The sequence below is a fragment of the Callionymus lyra genome, chromosome 14, assembly GCF_982586985.1.
Source record: "Callionymus lyra chromosome 14, fCalLyr1.hap1.1, whole genome shotgun sequence".
Classification (NCBI taxonomy): domain Eukaryota; kingdom Metazoa; phylum Chordata; class Actinopteri; order Syngnathiformes; family Callionymidae; genus Callionymus; species Callionymus lyra.
In genome coordinates this window covers 21,402,599-21,416,306 of record NC_141831.1, presented here as the reverse complement: position 1 = coordinate 21,416,306, position 13,708 = coordinate 21,402,599, and the positions used below count along the sequence as shown (strand labels likewise).

At 39.5% G+C, this 13,708-nt stretch overlaps 1 protein-coding gene across 8 annotated transcripts in view; it reads right to left on the bottom strand.

The window, feature by feature from the left end:
• Positions 1-13,708, bottom strand: part of tcf7 (transcription factor 7) — a 44,471-nt gene that overhangs the window by 14,972 nt on the left and 15,791 nt on the right. For all 8 annotated transcript variants that reach the window (XM_087806890.1, XM_087806891.1, XM_087806892.1 and 5 more), the window contains exon 4: positions 344-470. In XM_087806890.1, coding sequence (XP_087663016.1) covers positions 344-470 — 127 coding nt within the window. The remainder of the gene's footprint in view (positions 1-343; positions 471-13,708) is intronic.

Genomic DNA, 13,708 nt, shown 5'->3' with positions numbered 1-13,708 from the left:
TGTGACCCTGGTCTGAAAAAGCACTATACAAATAAAAATGACTTACTTACTTACTTACCACCTCATAAATGACACGTTTGAGTTATTACAAAGAATTTAAGAAGGCAGATGACATCACTCAAACACTTACAGGAGCCGAGGCCACGGATATACAATCGATAAGCTTTGTTCCTCTTTTTCTATGGTTGTTATTTGGTTTGTAAGTGAGGGAACTAGTGAAAGCTGTATGTAAGTGGAGTGAATCTTCGTGTTGCTCTGTGCTGGTTAAGAAGAATCTCAACTATGTTTAAATGATAATAGTCTTAAAATACTCCTGCGTCACAGATACGGCGTCAGCTCTCACCTGTCTTCTGGCTCATGTCTGTAGGGAGGTGGGGGGGGCTGGGGCTGAAGTGCTCGTTGCTGTAGGGCAGCAGGGACGTCAGCGGGTGCATCCCGTGGGACTGCTGCAGCACTGACACTTTATTCGACTGTTGAACACACAGATAACAAGACGGTGTTAATGTTTGCTTCAAAAGCTGCTCATTCTCAGTTTCTGTATCATATCGATGACCCCGACAAGTTATTTCAAGTGTCAAGACCATCACCTGCTGTTCCTTCACGGGTCATTGGTTTGCCTCACCTTTATCCTCCATGTACAAACTGATGAGCAGAACAAACATTTGAGCTGCATAATTCTTATTTGACTTGTAAGAAAAATTAATTGATCAAAAGAAAAATGTAACCGACTTCTCTAATGAGTGCTTCAATATTGACTTAAAGTCCATCTTAACCACCAAACTTAAGGTTTACTTAACAATGAGCAGTTACATTTACATAAAAACAAAATAGATTCTATGAAAGATGTTGCCGCATTGATGACACAATAGCTCTGGTGATCAAATACACTAGTTTTAAAATTAAAAACAGTGGCGTATGTCGAGAATTTTAAAGATGGAGTTTAAAGATAGAGAGGCCAGTGTGAGTGCGTGTTTCGAATCAGCACTACAGAGGAAAAGATCTCGCGCTCCTTTACAGGACCTCCTGCTGGGTAACAAAGTGAATACCTTATCACTTTAAGGCAGAGCTTCCACACGCTTCTTCACATTAACACACATACAAACACTTTCCCTCGGCTCCTTTTCTATCGGGCAACATCTATAGTCTCCTCAGAGCCGAGATAAAACTGATTTAATATGACACATGAAGACAAAACACAGGGGCTGGAGAGTCGAGGGCGGGAAGGTTTATCTTTTATTATTACTCATGTATATTGATGATGATTTGGACAGAGGAATGTAAGAAAGAAGGGGATTTGTTAATTCAGGTTTGTAATTCCCTGTACTGATGCCAAATTGAAAACTTATCCCAGCTACCTGGGGCATGAGGCAAGAGTCATGCAGACCTCTCTGTACAATCATTATTAAATTATATTTTTAATCAAAATAAAAATTGGTTAAGAACAGAATATGGGATCACATTCATAGGGACAGTGAACATCTGCTTAACAGCTAGAGCGATGAGTTCATTGAGAGGGGGTGAGGTTAAGAGAGAGCAGTATAAACACAATCAAATATTAAAAATATATTTAGTATAAAATATATATTTCTATTTAAATAAAATGGATAGAAATTGTACCATTATAAGTCATAATTACACTTTTTAAAAACTTTTAAGTTTTATAGAGTTAGAAAGTGATTTGAATTTTGTTAGAAGGCTGGTCTTGTTGCACAACATACTTTCTCTAAGCTTAATCAAAACCCTTAAGTCAGATCACTTTCAGAAGTGTTAGTCAGAAGTCCTTCCACACCAGCAAAAACTAAACTCAGGGAACGTGGCTGTTGTAACGATAAAAATAGTGCTGGTTTGCTTAATGTAAAATCTTCCTTTTGAGAGGTTCTTAATTCATCAAAAAGGAACCCTGGGATCATTACCAAAACATCTCCATTTTGCCGAGGATCTTCTACACATCCTTCCAGCGTCTGGATTTCCTTCTGCACAAACAAACATCTCCTCGGAGCCGCTGGACGTCTTCAAACGTAACGGCGGCTCCGTTACACACGCAGAGGTTTGCTGCCGTCGCTCTGCTGCAACATTATCGCCACAAAATCGTCCATTTATGTTTCCTCTCTTCCTCTGGGTAATTAGCCGACCTTGAAGTGGCTTTTTCTTCTGCTGCCTTTTTTTTTTTTTTTTTAACACACAGTCAGGGAGGCTGACTGAGAGCACTCATTTAACCCATAATTATCAAGAGCTCTGTATTTAAAAAAGAAATCCCCCACTCCTCGCCTGCACCACACACACACTCGTAATTACCTGCGCTCGCTCAGACATGCACGTACATGCGCGCACACAGGATGAAATGACACTAATTGTGGAAGGGATCAATCAGAAACATGTATGATAGTAATAAAGAAGATGAAGTCGTAAGAACACACGTCTATAGAAAACCCTCCCGTCTCCTCTCAGCCTTTAATTTAGTCGCTCAGCATCAAGCTATACGTCGACAACACACCGACACCTTTGCATTAACTCTGTCATCAGAGAAGTTGTTTTCATTTCTCCTTCTCGACTCGTCCTTTTTTTTCCCCTGGAGATCAAAAACCCGTGTCAGTGAGAACACATATTTGCCTTCTGGCTCAGCTCAGAAACACCAATTTTTTCGATCAAAACAACTTCTTGGAGTAAAACAACCTGCTAAAAAGTCACGTGCAAAAAATATCTGATGCCATAGTTGAGGAACACTATTGTAAATGAGAAATACTCGTGGAAAATCGATAGTTTGGCCAAAACAATCACGAAAAATTGTAATAGATGACAAACAGTTTATTGGTGACGCAAAGGAAAAGTGTTGTTTTTTTTATCCGATTGGTCGCACCTCAAAAAAAAGAAGAAGTATGACAGTCATTTGTTATTTGCAAAAGGGAACAGGCACAGGGTGTCCCTAAAAACATTTTTTTTGCCAACAGGGAATAGACATGCTGTTTACTGCAACCGAAAAGTTCAGAGTATCGGTCAAATGATCGAGGATTAACCCATTGAAGTTAATAGAATGAATCATCAAAGAACAAGTTGTACATCTTGCACAGGTTTTAGGAGAGAACCTCTCAACATGGAGGAGTTAGAGCTTTATCAGATTGTGAGCTGAGGTTTGAAGAAAGAGCTGAGCCAAAAGACAAAGCTCTTGATTTATTTGATTCCGACAGACCAACATCGCAGAAACTGTATAAGTGGTCGAACTAAACAACTGGACACTTCACTGGTGAGAAACCCCAACGTGGCCAAAGCCCCATGGGTGACTCAGGACCATTTAAATAGATGGAGCAGGAGGTTTTGTAGGCTATTAAATAAGCAGTATAAGATAGAAATATATGAATAGTCTCAATGGTTTATTTATATATTATAACCACCAAACTGCATGATAGGAGCAGCAGCATGAGTAGATTCCTTAAATTCCAAAAAAGATCCATTGATACCTTCTAGTAGTTTCTTGCAGTCGTATCGAGGGCCATTTCCTACTTATCAACACAGTTAATTGAGTATTGTGTGTCTAAAGTGTAGTTCTTAAACTATAGCAAGATTTTGACGCAAACAAAATTGTGCGTAAACCAAAATTTTGACTTGAACTACATCGAAATAGCACAGAAATCTACAAAAAGGTTCATTGCTGGAATCAAACGTTTGTCATTATTACGTCAGAACCCACAAAGAAAGAGCTTTTAACTGCTCGACCAAATGAAAGGAATTATTGTATCATGTTAATAACCAACACCCACAAAGAGTGAGTGCTACAACTCTCGCGCAAATCTGATCTGGAACACCAACTGAATAACAAACCCCCCGCTTGTTGATGACATCAAAAGATGCAATTACTTCAAAGATGCGATTACTTTAAAAATTCCAATTAGATATCAACACCTTTTGAAGTGGAACGGTGAACACGGACCCAGTCCCTCTGTAGTCCAATTTCCCCCTCAAAGGCCTTTGATTTCTCAACATATTGTTGACGCCTTTTATCTAGCATTGAACAGAAATCTGCTGCCCAACACAGGAGTTAATGGGATCTCAAACATCACTTGTTTGTAATGACCCCCTGCCTTAACCCTGATGTGAAATCACACTAGCCCACACAAACAGTGTGTTGTCGCACACAAAACAGTGTTTTAGTGGACATCACGTCCTCCTAATATATTCTTTAGTTTTCACATGAGGCAGTGAATAGATTTGTCTCTTTTAATTTGTGAAGCGGAAATTGGAGTCCCCTTTCTTTTGTCCTGCTACAGCTTAAGTGCCGTTTGAATCAAAATGTCTTTAATCTTACATTTCACAGGGATGGCACATTAGAAACACACGCCTTCTACAGTGAGTGGGAATTAATAGTCGCACTAATCTTTAGTTTGCTTCAAAGTGTTTCTATTAAGAAAAACGTTTAGAGACACAAGGTTATGGACCTGGTCATTTAAAGTGAGATGGGAAGAAAACAAACATTTAATAAGGAAACTGACTTAAATTAGGAGACCTGGAAATCCCCCAAAATGCTTCATCCCATGGGAAACTTCTTTTGGAATGCCAAGATTAGATTAGAACTTGAACTCAATTTTCAGATTATTACATTTGAATACCTCCATTGTTTTTTAACATCCCACAGTGGTAGGAAAAACACAACCCGAACACTCCCTTGTGCCACCATGGTGACCCGCTACGTCCCTCCTCATGACCCCCCACAGCCTGTTTCCACCCCTGTATCAGTCATCTGGAAGTCATTGCCACGTTCAGAGACAGGAGCCCGAAATGAGAGCCTCTGAGCGTCAGCAGACTTTGATGTTGCCCAAACTTCAGTCTATGTTTAAAAAAGAAAAGGGCAAAAAACACCCCCTAACAAGCACGCCCACTCCTCAATTACACATACAAATGTTCATGTATGTATGCGAGGACACACCCGGCGATGTGTATTCAGATGGACGCATGCACATGTCGTCACACACCATTGAAACCTCCGGACATTGAGCGATTCATTTGTCTTTGCTACAGTGAACAGTTGTGTTGCACCATCAGTAGCCTCCGATACCTTTTGTCCTGGCATATTTATCAATTATTGATGGCTTTCTTTAGAGATTAAAATGCTTAAAATAATAAGGAGAGGAAGACCACCTGTGAGGTTCTTGGATATGGTGGATGAGGACTTGACTGGCGGGGAAAATCAAGCTACATTAAGGGAGAGGTTGTGTCAAGCACTGATGTTGAAATCATTTTAATCAAAATATATTTAAAGTGTCAAATCATCAACAAGTTATCTCAAGACACTTTATTGTTTACGACTATATAGGAGCAAAAGAAAAACAGTTAGTTGGGAATCAACCACGACTTACAAGAAACTACAAAAGTGTAGACTAAAAACAAAACATTATAAAAAAGTTAAAAAAAAATAATTACCTTCCGCTGTTGTTTTTCTGCAAATTTTCCCCAAATTTAAACAATACTACATTGTAATTACTTAAATAATAACCATCTAAAAAAAGTCTAACCTGCCAGATATTTTAGTTATTTAAATAAAAAGTATGTAACTTCCCAGAAACATTAATACATTTATTTCCTGTTGCTCAGTGGTTTAGTTCCAGACTGACATCTGTATGAGCTCCAAACCGAAATTCTAATCTATTACAAATGATTTAAAAAAAACCTGAAAACAAAACAACAGGAAGCAGCAGTGTATGGGTTAAGATGGCGGAATAAAAAATATAATAATAATAAAAAAAGCATATTTTGTGTATCCATTATTGCAGCCATGCAATACCATAATAATGCAACTTCAGCCGTTGGTTTGCTCCACTTCTTTTAAATAAATGCATAAATCACGCTGCCCTACCAACATTCTTCACACCGATTTATGTTTATTAGGGATCTATTAGCTTCACAGAAGAAGACTTAAAGCGTGTCACACCAAATATTAGGTGGCACTGATGATGTAATGATACATAAGAATCATCTACAAACCGGAAAGGAACAGGAACACTTCTTTAGTCACCGAATCTTCAAGAGAAACTGCTGTTTGCAGGGAATATAACCTAGACGATAGCTGCGGAAGCAGCTCTAGAAGGGACTTTAATGTGATTTATAAAGCCGAAAAAAAGTAAATAATTCATAGCCTATAAACAAAAACATTCCCTCAAATATCCCCGCCGTCAAAATGACGTCTTCCACGGGCCAGTGGTCGCCTCCCCTGCAGAGATGACTATCTCTCTCGCTCATTCTGAACGGTTTCCTGTGCGACAGCGAGGTACGACTTTACTCATCAGCTCAGCCAAGAACACACGGCCACTTGCTCGAATGGGAAATGCCACCAAACATGAAAAGCAAACACCCCCTGCTGTGACATGATTCTCATCTGCCGGGGCTTTAACACACAAACAAACCAAAAACCACATTTAAGGAATTGCAAAGGTCATGGCTTTTTAATAGCTTAAATAACCTGACGCTTCTACCCACCCCCTATTTGTTTGCTTTTTAGCTTTAATTATTATCAACAACGTAAAACTATCAAATCTGGAAGACATTATGTCCTATATTGTGGAGGATGATTTGAAACAGAGCGGCTCTTGATGTGGTATGACAACCCAGAAAACAAATTAAAGTAGAGGACAACATGCTGCATTAATTCTCACAAAATCCTTGTGCCATCCTTGACTTTCAGAACGACATACATTTTGTTCCACAAACACAAATGTGTTGCATGTGAAGAATATGTGAGGAAAGTTGGGCAGAGGGACGACCACTCATTTCATGAATCACAACCTGTAGGGCTTATAAAAGGGATTTAATTTAAGTCATTTTGTACCATTTTAAAATTCAGCAAATACAGTAAATGAATCATTATGATTTAAACGGCGGTCACCACTTTCTGACTTGATTTTGTTTTTTGATTTATTCTGCTACAGATGTTCTTCTTCTGAAAGAACCACTCGCTTTAATAAAGTCAAACATCCCGCAAAAGATTCCAATTTCATGCGTTTCATGTTCAGTTGCCTTTTATTGGGGATTTTTTGTATTTTTAAAAAAAATATGTTTTGTAGATCTTTGGCCAAATCCTTGAGCAGCAAGGTCCTTTCTGACTCTCCGCATTCCTGAGCGTGTATGGGGAGTTTCCTCAAGGTACTCCTGCTTTAGTCAGCAATAATGTGGAAGGAAACAGAAGTAAACACCGAAATATAAATCAGGACTCTGGCCTTTTTCCTGCCAAATTAAATGTCATTTATAAATTTATACTATAACCAGTTCAGTGCAGCATTTTAACCAATAACGGCCAATTATTAAATCAATAAACAAAAGTAATATTTATAACGCAGGTATTATTTGAGGTCTTGAGTTGCTTCTATAAGGTTTTTTTTTAATGAATTTAAGTGCTTGTATGATTGGTTTTCTTTAAATTTCCCCTGCCTCTTACCCAAAATGGCTATCAGATCCTCAAGCCCCCGCCATGACCTGGTAAAGGTATACATGTATAAAATGTTTGGGCTTTCAGGGCCATTTCAGGCCAAAAATACAAGCAGGCTGCACACTTATTAATAGTTTTTAATATTTGAGCATCAGCTATGTTGGAATACTACTCTCTATGTAGATACCAAGAAAAAATGAGGAGGAAAGCTGTGACTAGGGAGTCACAATGTTTTTTAAAATGCCAGGAGAAAAAGGTCAGAAAAGTTTAAGCACAATCGTTTTGTTTGCCAATATATTATTGGCTAAATTTGGTTAACTCTTGAATGCAGAACATGTGTTACTGTTCACGTATCAACCGCAAACAACATTGGGAATGACCTTGTACCGGTGACAGTTCGGACTGACATCAGCAACAGATGGGTGCCCTGAGGTCGCTGTCCAATCAGCTGGTCCCTTTCATCATCTCTTGGAAAGGTCAACTTGTTTTTAAAGAGGTATAATTCCCAAAGATTACAGTCACTGGACGTACAAGTGGTCATTTATCAGCAGTGGTGACCGCTGCCTGCCCTGACACAAGTCCCTCTCAAAAGAATCTGGACACTCTTGTCCAGTGCGTCCATCTCTGACCTTTGGCTGGACAATGTGGAAATAAAAATTAAAGCTAGTTCAAGCATTACCACTTCATTTGAAAGTTATGGGATGTTTTTTTCGAGCAGGGGACACCCTGGACAGGACGCCAGTCTGTCGCTGGACACACAGAGATACATACAACCATTCACACACTCATACCTAAGGATAGTTTCCAAGTTTACAATAAACCTACGTATGTTTCTGGACTGTGGGAGGAAATCAGAGTGCACAGAGTAAACCCATACAACACGGGAGGACGTACAAAGTCCAGAGAGAAAGATCACAAGTGGCCCCTCTCTGGACCTTGAAGGGAACCGGACCACTTGTTGCTGAAGTCGATCGCTGACACAAGAATTAAATTAGTAAAAAAAACAAAACAACAAGTGGAAACATTTGAAAGCCCGACTTCCGATCCACTTTATGAACCTCATTAAAACGCCCAAGACATTCACCAAATTAGACATTGAATCAAAACATCCGTTAAGTCAACACGGAGCTAACTAATCATTTTAACATGATTACAAATCTCCTCTTGAAGCATTGAAACTGTTGATCCACCTTCTAAACCGGTGTTTTTGTCATGCATGGAATACTTTGTTGTTACCATAGCGACCATTGTAACTCACGAGGAATCCAGGCACACTTTGAACCCTTATTTGTCTATTTGGCAAGATTCAACCATTTCATATGCATTTTGAAGAGAGAACTAATATATCAACGATCACATTTTATATGCTAGTGACAGTCTTTTTTTTTTATAGCTTCCAGATTATTTTGAATTTATTTATTTACTTTGGAAAATGTGTCAAAGAATATTTTCACTGTTATAATGGCTGGTTCTGTCATGTGTTCCCTAATAACCCTCCAAGCTACACCAGAAGGTCTCATAAACACCTAAGAAAACGGATCTTATTTCTTTCGCCTGTGAATTATCGATTTAACTATCAACCACAAGAGGTTTGGCTCATCTCTGGGGGAGGATAAGAACGCCGGCTGCAGTCAGTTACAGTTCGGCAGCTGCTTTTTCCAAGGATATAGAATACATTTGAGAAACAGGACTTGAAACAAAGTTTAAACGTTGTCAGGTTTTTAACACATTATTTTTAGAGATGCAGCCCAGTCTGCTTTCTGCGATGAAAAAAATGGTGTGTTTTAATTCCAGTCACCTGTGTCATTGGCATTGACAAATACTGTAAAAATTGTGTGCATTTGGATTGTAATTCTCACCAATTTTTGAACTTCATTAACTGCTGTAATTAAGAAATCTATAAGCACTGCTGGGATATTATATACGCACAAGCTCTGAATCCTCAAGATTCAACCAACCCCCTTTTTTTCCCCGAATTCATGATGTTTAGAGATGCAGATCATACTTTGACTGGTTTGAATTATAGATGTAAAACACGGAGCCACCCTGCTGCTTGTTTGTTTATTTGTTCATGACTTGGAAACAGCGACGGATCATAAGAAGTCAGAGGAGAGGAAATAGATGAAAAGAAAGATGAAGGAGGGATTGATAAGCAAAGAGGGAAATGCGAGTAATAGCAAAAGGATGGGGGTAAAATTGTGAATTTGAAATATGGATGAAAAAACAAACAGAGCACAAGTGCCATCTTACATCATTGACCACCCATCCCTGGTCTGCCCTCAGCAGTGGTTACCCTAAATCCGAAAGAGGGACCCTCCTCTGCCTGTCCAGATCACATTACAGAGCACTCCAGGCTCTGATGTGGCTTCAGATAGACCTCGGTCCATAACCACAGCGACCGGCTCAGTGCAGGGCCCGGTCCTGCGGTCGCTCCGCTATATGAAAGAGTATTTTTGAATCCCTGGAATATTCCCGAGGTCCTCTAACATGCTGCTCTAGATTAGATGGGTTTCCTAAGCGAGGGGGTGCAGCTGCTCGAGCGGTTCTGACAAGTTATTCTGAAGCAACACAACTGCATTTCATCGGTATTCATTTGCGGACTGAAGCGACTGGTAAATTCTGGTCGGGGCTGGAGACAGGCGAGCACAACTAATCAATGTCAGAGAGGCGTGTGGTTGCACAATGTACTTGGAGTTTTGTCTTGAAGGCATGAATGATGTTACTGGTGTAGACCGGCAGACTCCAAACTGCGACAATATAAACCGTCGCCCAAATTAAGACCAGACAAACACAAAACTTGTGGTGGTGCGATTTGCATTTGTGGCTCGCTGACTATGGTTCCACTGAAGGTGGTGTCCCAAGTATGGAAGCAACATAGCAGTCAAATGGTTGTGATGATGATCAATAGTAAACGGTGCAGTAAATGGTGCTGCCGGTCCTCAGAGGTTTAAACTATCTAGAGAATTTAAACACCAACTGAAAGCGAGAATCTTAACTTTGGGTCCACACCAAGAATAGTTTTACCTCGGTCAATTGATGAGTCAAATACTGTGTTTAATATCAGAGCTTAAGAATAATATATGTGTATGTAAATGACAAAAATCCACAAATAGGCATGCAGCTGGAACAATAAGTTCACTGGGAATAAGAGAATGCTTATGAGGTTACAATGACAACAGTACGGTACTGAGATGAATCATTTTAGCTTTCTTAAAATTCCAAAGAGTTAACAAAATTGTTGTTTTCTTTCTATTAAAACTGTTGTTGCAAATTTAAAAAAAAAGTTTAAATACGTCCAGATGTTATAAATGTAACTTATCTTGAAAAAGGCTAACAAATTTTTAACATTGCTAAAGCTATAATGCCAAATGAAAACTAGGTCAACATGCATTTCATTGTTGTCATCAGAGGGTGCATAGAGAAAAGGAACTTGTTTAGAGACACCTTGCACCACCTTTTGAACTAGGTTTGTAAAGATAACGCACACGTCTGTCCTCTACAACCTAACCTTTAGATTCTGGTGTGGCTCGCCGCCAGTGCTGTGAGGAACTACAGTCGATCCGGACTCCACGAGACCACCCACTTAAAAAACATGGCAGTTTTAACCGATCCTTACTTGTGTTCCCACACTGTTTTTTCCCAGAAGTCAATGAAAATTCAGAAGACAGATGTTCTCGACTAATTTGGTTTTAACAAGCATGAAAAAAAAAACTTTAAATCATGGTATAGTCAGGAGATAAGCACTTTTGACCACATATGTGGAGGTCATTATCCTCCTTTTCCCACATGTTGCGTAATTTTCCAATTATTCCGACCTGGAGATAAATTAAGCTTTTACTAAAGAAAGATATCCTGTGTCAACAAACAGTGGCATTAAAAAATGTAAGAGAACCAAACAAGGTTGCTAAAAGAGAGTTTGGACACATGGACTCCTGCTAATGGATGAGCAAAGTGATTACAAAAGCATCCTCTGAACTTCACCCCATTACGAAATGTTTGGGCCTCGCCTTTTCATCCAGCCTCCTTCCACACATCAATTAAAGTGTCTTCCATGAGCGCGCTCTTGTTCTACATTAGCACCTTTCCATCCCTCTCTGTGCTTCTCTTTAATCTTCAGGACATGTTTCTATTGATGGCTGTATTGATTTGATGTTGCGCCAGCCGCTTTCATCTCCTGCAGCTCTAAGAAGTGTTGCACACGGCAGGCCTCCCCCTTCCCTTCCCGGAGCGTGTGGATTCGGGACACAGGTTTTAACTTAACAGGATAGGTGGACCTGTTTGTAAAGGAGTGTTTTGATTGTCTAACAGTTTCAATAATAATCAAGTAAAAGGCTTAATAGGTGGGGGGAATATTGAGCTGTGAAATTGCACCACAATTAATGTGGTTGTCCAACAACTTATGGTAACATTCTGATCCAACAATTGTAACAATTGTACTGGGGTAATTACTCTTGTAAGTTTAAAGTACTCCTGTACACCAAACACATCTCAGGTGTTTAACAGAGATGTAAAGGCTCCATTATTATGTGCAAGAATTTCTGTTATAATATGGACATGGTTTAGGCGTCATCTGTAGTATGAAAGTTGAAAAATCTGAACTTTGGTGACAAATTAATTAGTATTTTTCTGCTAGAAAATATTTATCAAGGAGAATCAAAATTAATCTTGAAGAATCTGATGGCGACGTCCAAGTTTTCATTGCTTTTCCTATTTTTCCAAATATCAAAAGAGCTAGAATTATTTCTGACCTGCCATTTTGACTTTACAACTTTAAACCTTTACACCTGCAGATTCAGTTTCAGAATTATTTTCAGAGATGGCTGGGAATCTTTCTACGTTAGAACCATGATACTGGAGATTGTGATAGGCTGTTAAAATGTGTTTCTTGAGCAGTACATTTTTGTCAAGGACATGGTCATGTTCTACAACCTTGACTTGTGTCTCTTAGGTGTATGATTAAAGAAAGGGTTTGGATAACTGTTTGGATAATACATCTAGGTAATCAACCAATAAACTATATGATGTTTTTGGATGTACTAGTCTACGTTTAAAGCCCTTAAATCTTAAATTGACATGTAGTTTCATGCCTGACTCGTTGTGTTACCGAGGCCCTCTAATCTATTGTTAGCTCCCCGGCCTCTAAATCAAGATTGCAAATTTGACGAATGGAGAAACAGTTAACTAAATTTAAAAACTGGAGTCGGCCTGAACAACAAAAGCCCCATAAAGAATGTCGTTGAGCGACACAAAACAATTTATCGAGGATTCAGTTCCTAGATTAGAACCATGTCGAGGACTTCATGTTGTATGGTCAGAGTGAAGTGAAGGGCGCTTCCCTCCAGCTCACCACATATGGATTGGGTCCAAAGCCAAAGCGGGGTCGGTGCTGGCCACAGGGCAGAGGCTTGTTTGTGTGCACGCGTGTGTGTTACATGCTCCCCTAGGGAGCACGGCAGGCATGCGGTTGACAAAACAGTCTTTGAGCTGCCAGGCAGTGGAGGTTTGAGATTCTGCTATCAATCATCTCTACTAATGATATGGTGACTTTCACACACTGTGTGATTATCACCCCAAAAATAAAGTGGCGGGCCGTACCGAGGGACCTCGGCCTTTAAATCAGAATCGTCGTCCGCTTCTGGTCTTTTTCTTTCTTTGGCCCAGAACAATTAAACTCCAGGCAGCTTCAAGTGTAAAGCCTAAAACTCTCTGTGGGGATCAAGAAGGATCTAACAGGGGACCGTCTACTTTTAGGTGGGTTTTGTAAAGAGCAACACTGGTGTCTGATGCCAGATGCTTTTCTACAAGCAGAGACAGCCGTCTTTTAGTCTTACTTGTGTGGAAGGTGTTTGAATGCATCATGGGGATCTGCCATCACAGCAGCCCTTGTGGTCTGCAATGATCATGAGACCAGGTTCATGCACGTACCTCAAGAGTTACGCCCATAAAAGGTACTTAAGCTTTAGCTGCAGCAGAGTTCACTGAGAGGGAGTGAGATGCAGAAAGGTGCGTAAGCTACCAGTTAGAAAGTAAGACAAAATAATAAGTTGTGTTTTTTGTTAGAAAGTTAGTTGGTGAGTGTTCAAGTCTCACTCAAAACAAAACATAAGTTAGTTTACTTTAAAAAACAAGTCCTAACACAAATTAAAACAAGCAGATATCGTTTTTAAATGGCAAAATAACTTGCTGTATGCTGTAACTACACAGTATAAATGCATGTTGAATAAGTTTCAGATATTGGTGGTAGTTGCAAGAACTCGGTAGAAAGAAGCTTCCAATATAGGTTTTACTTCAGAAACC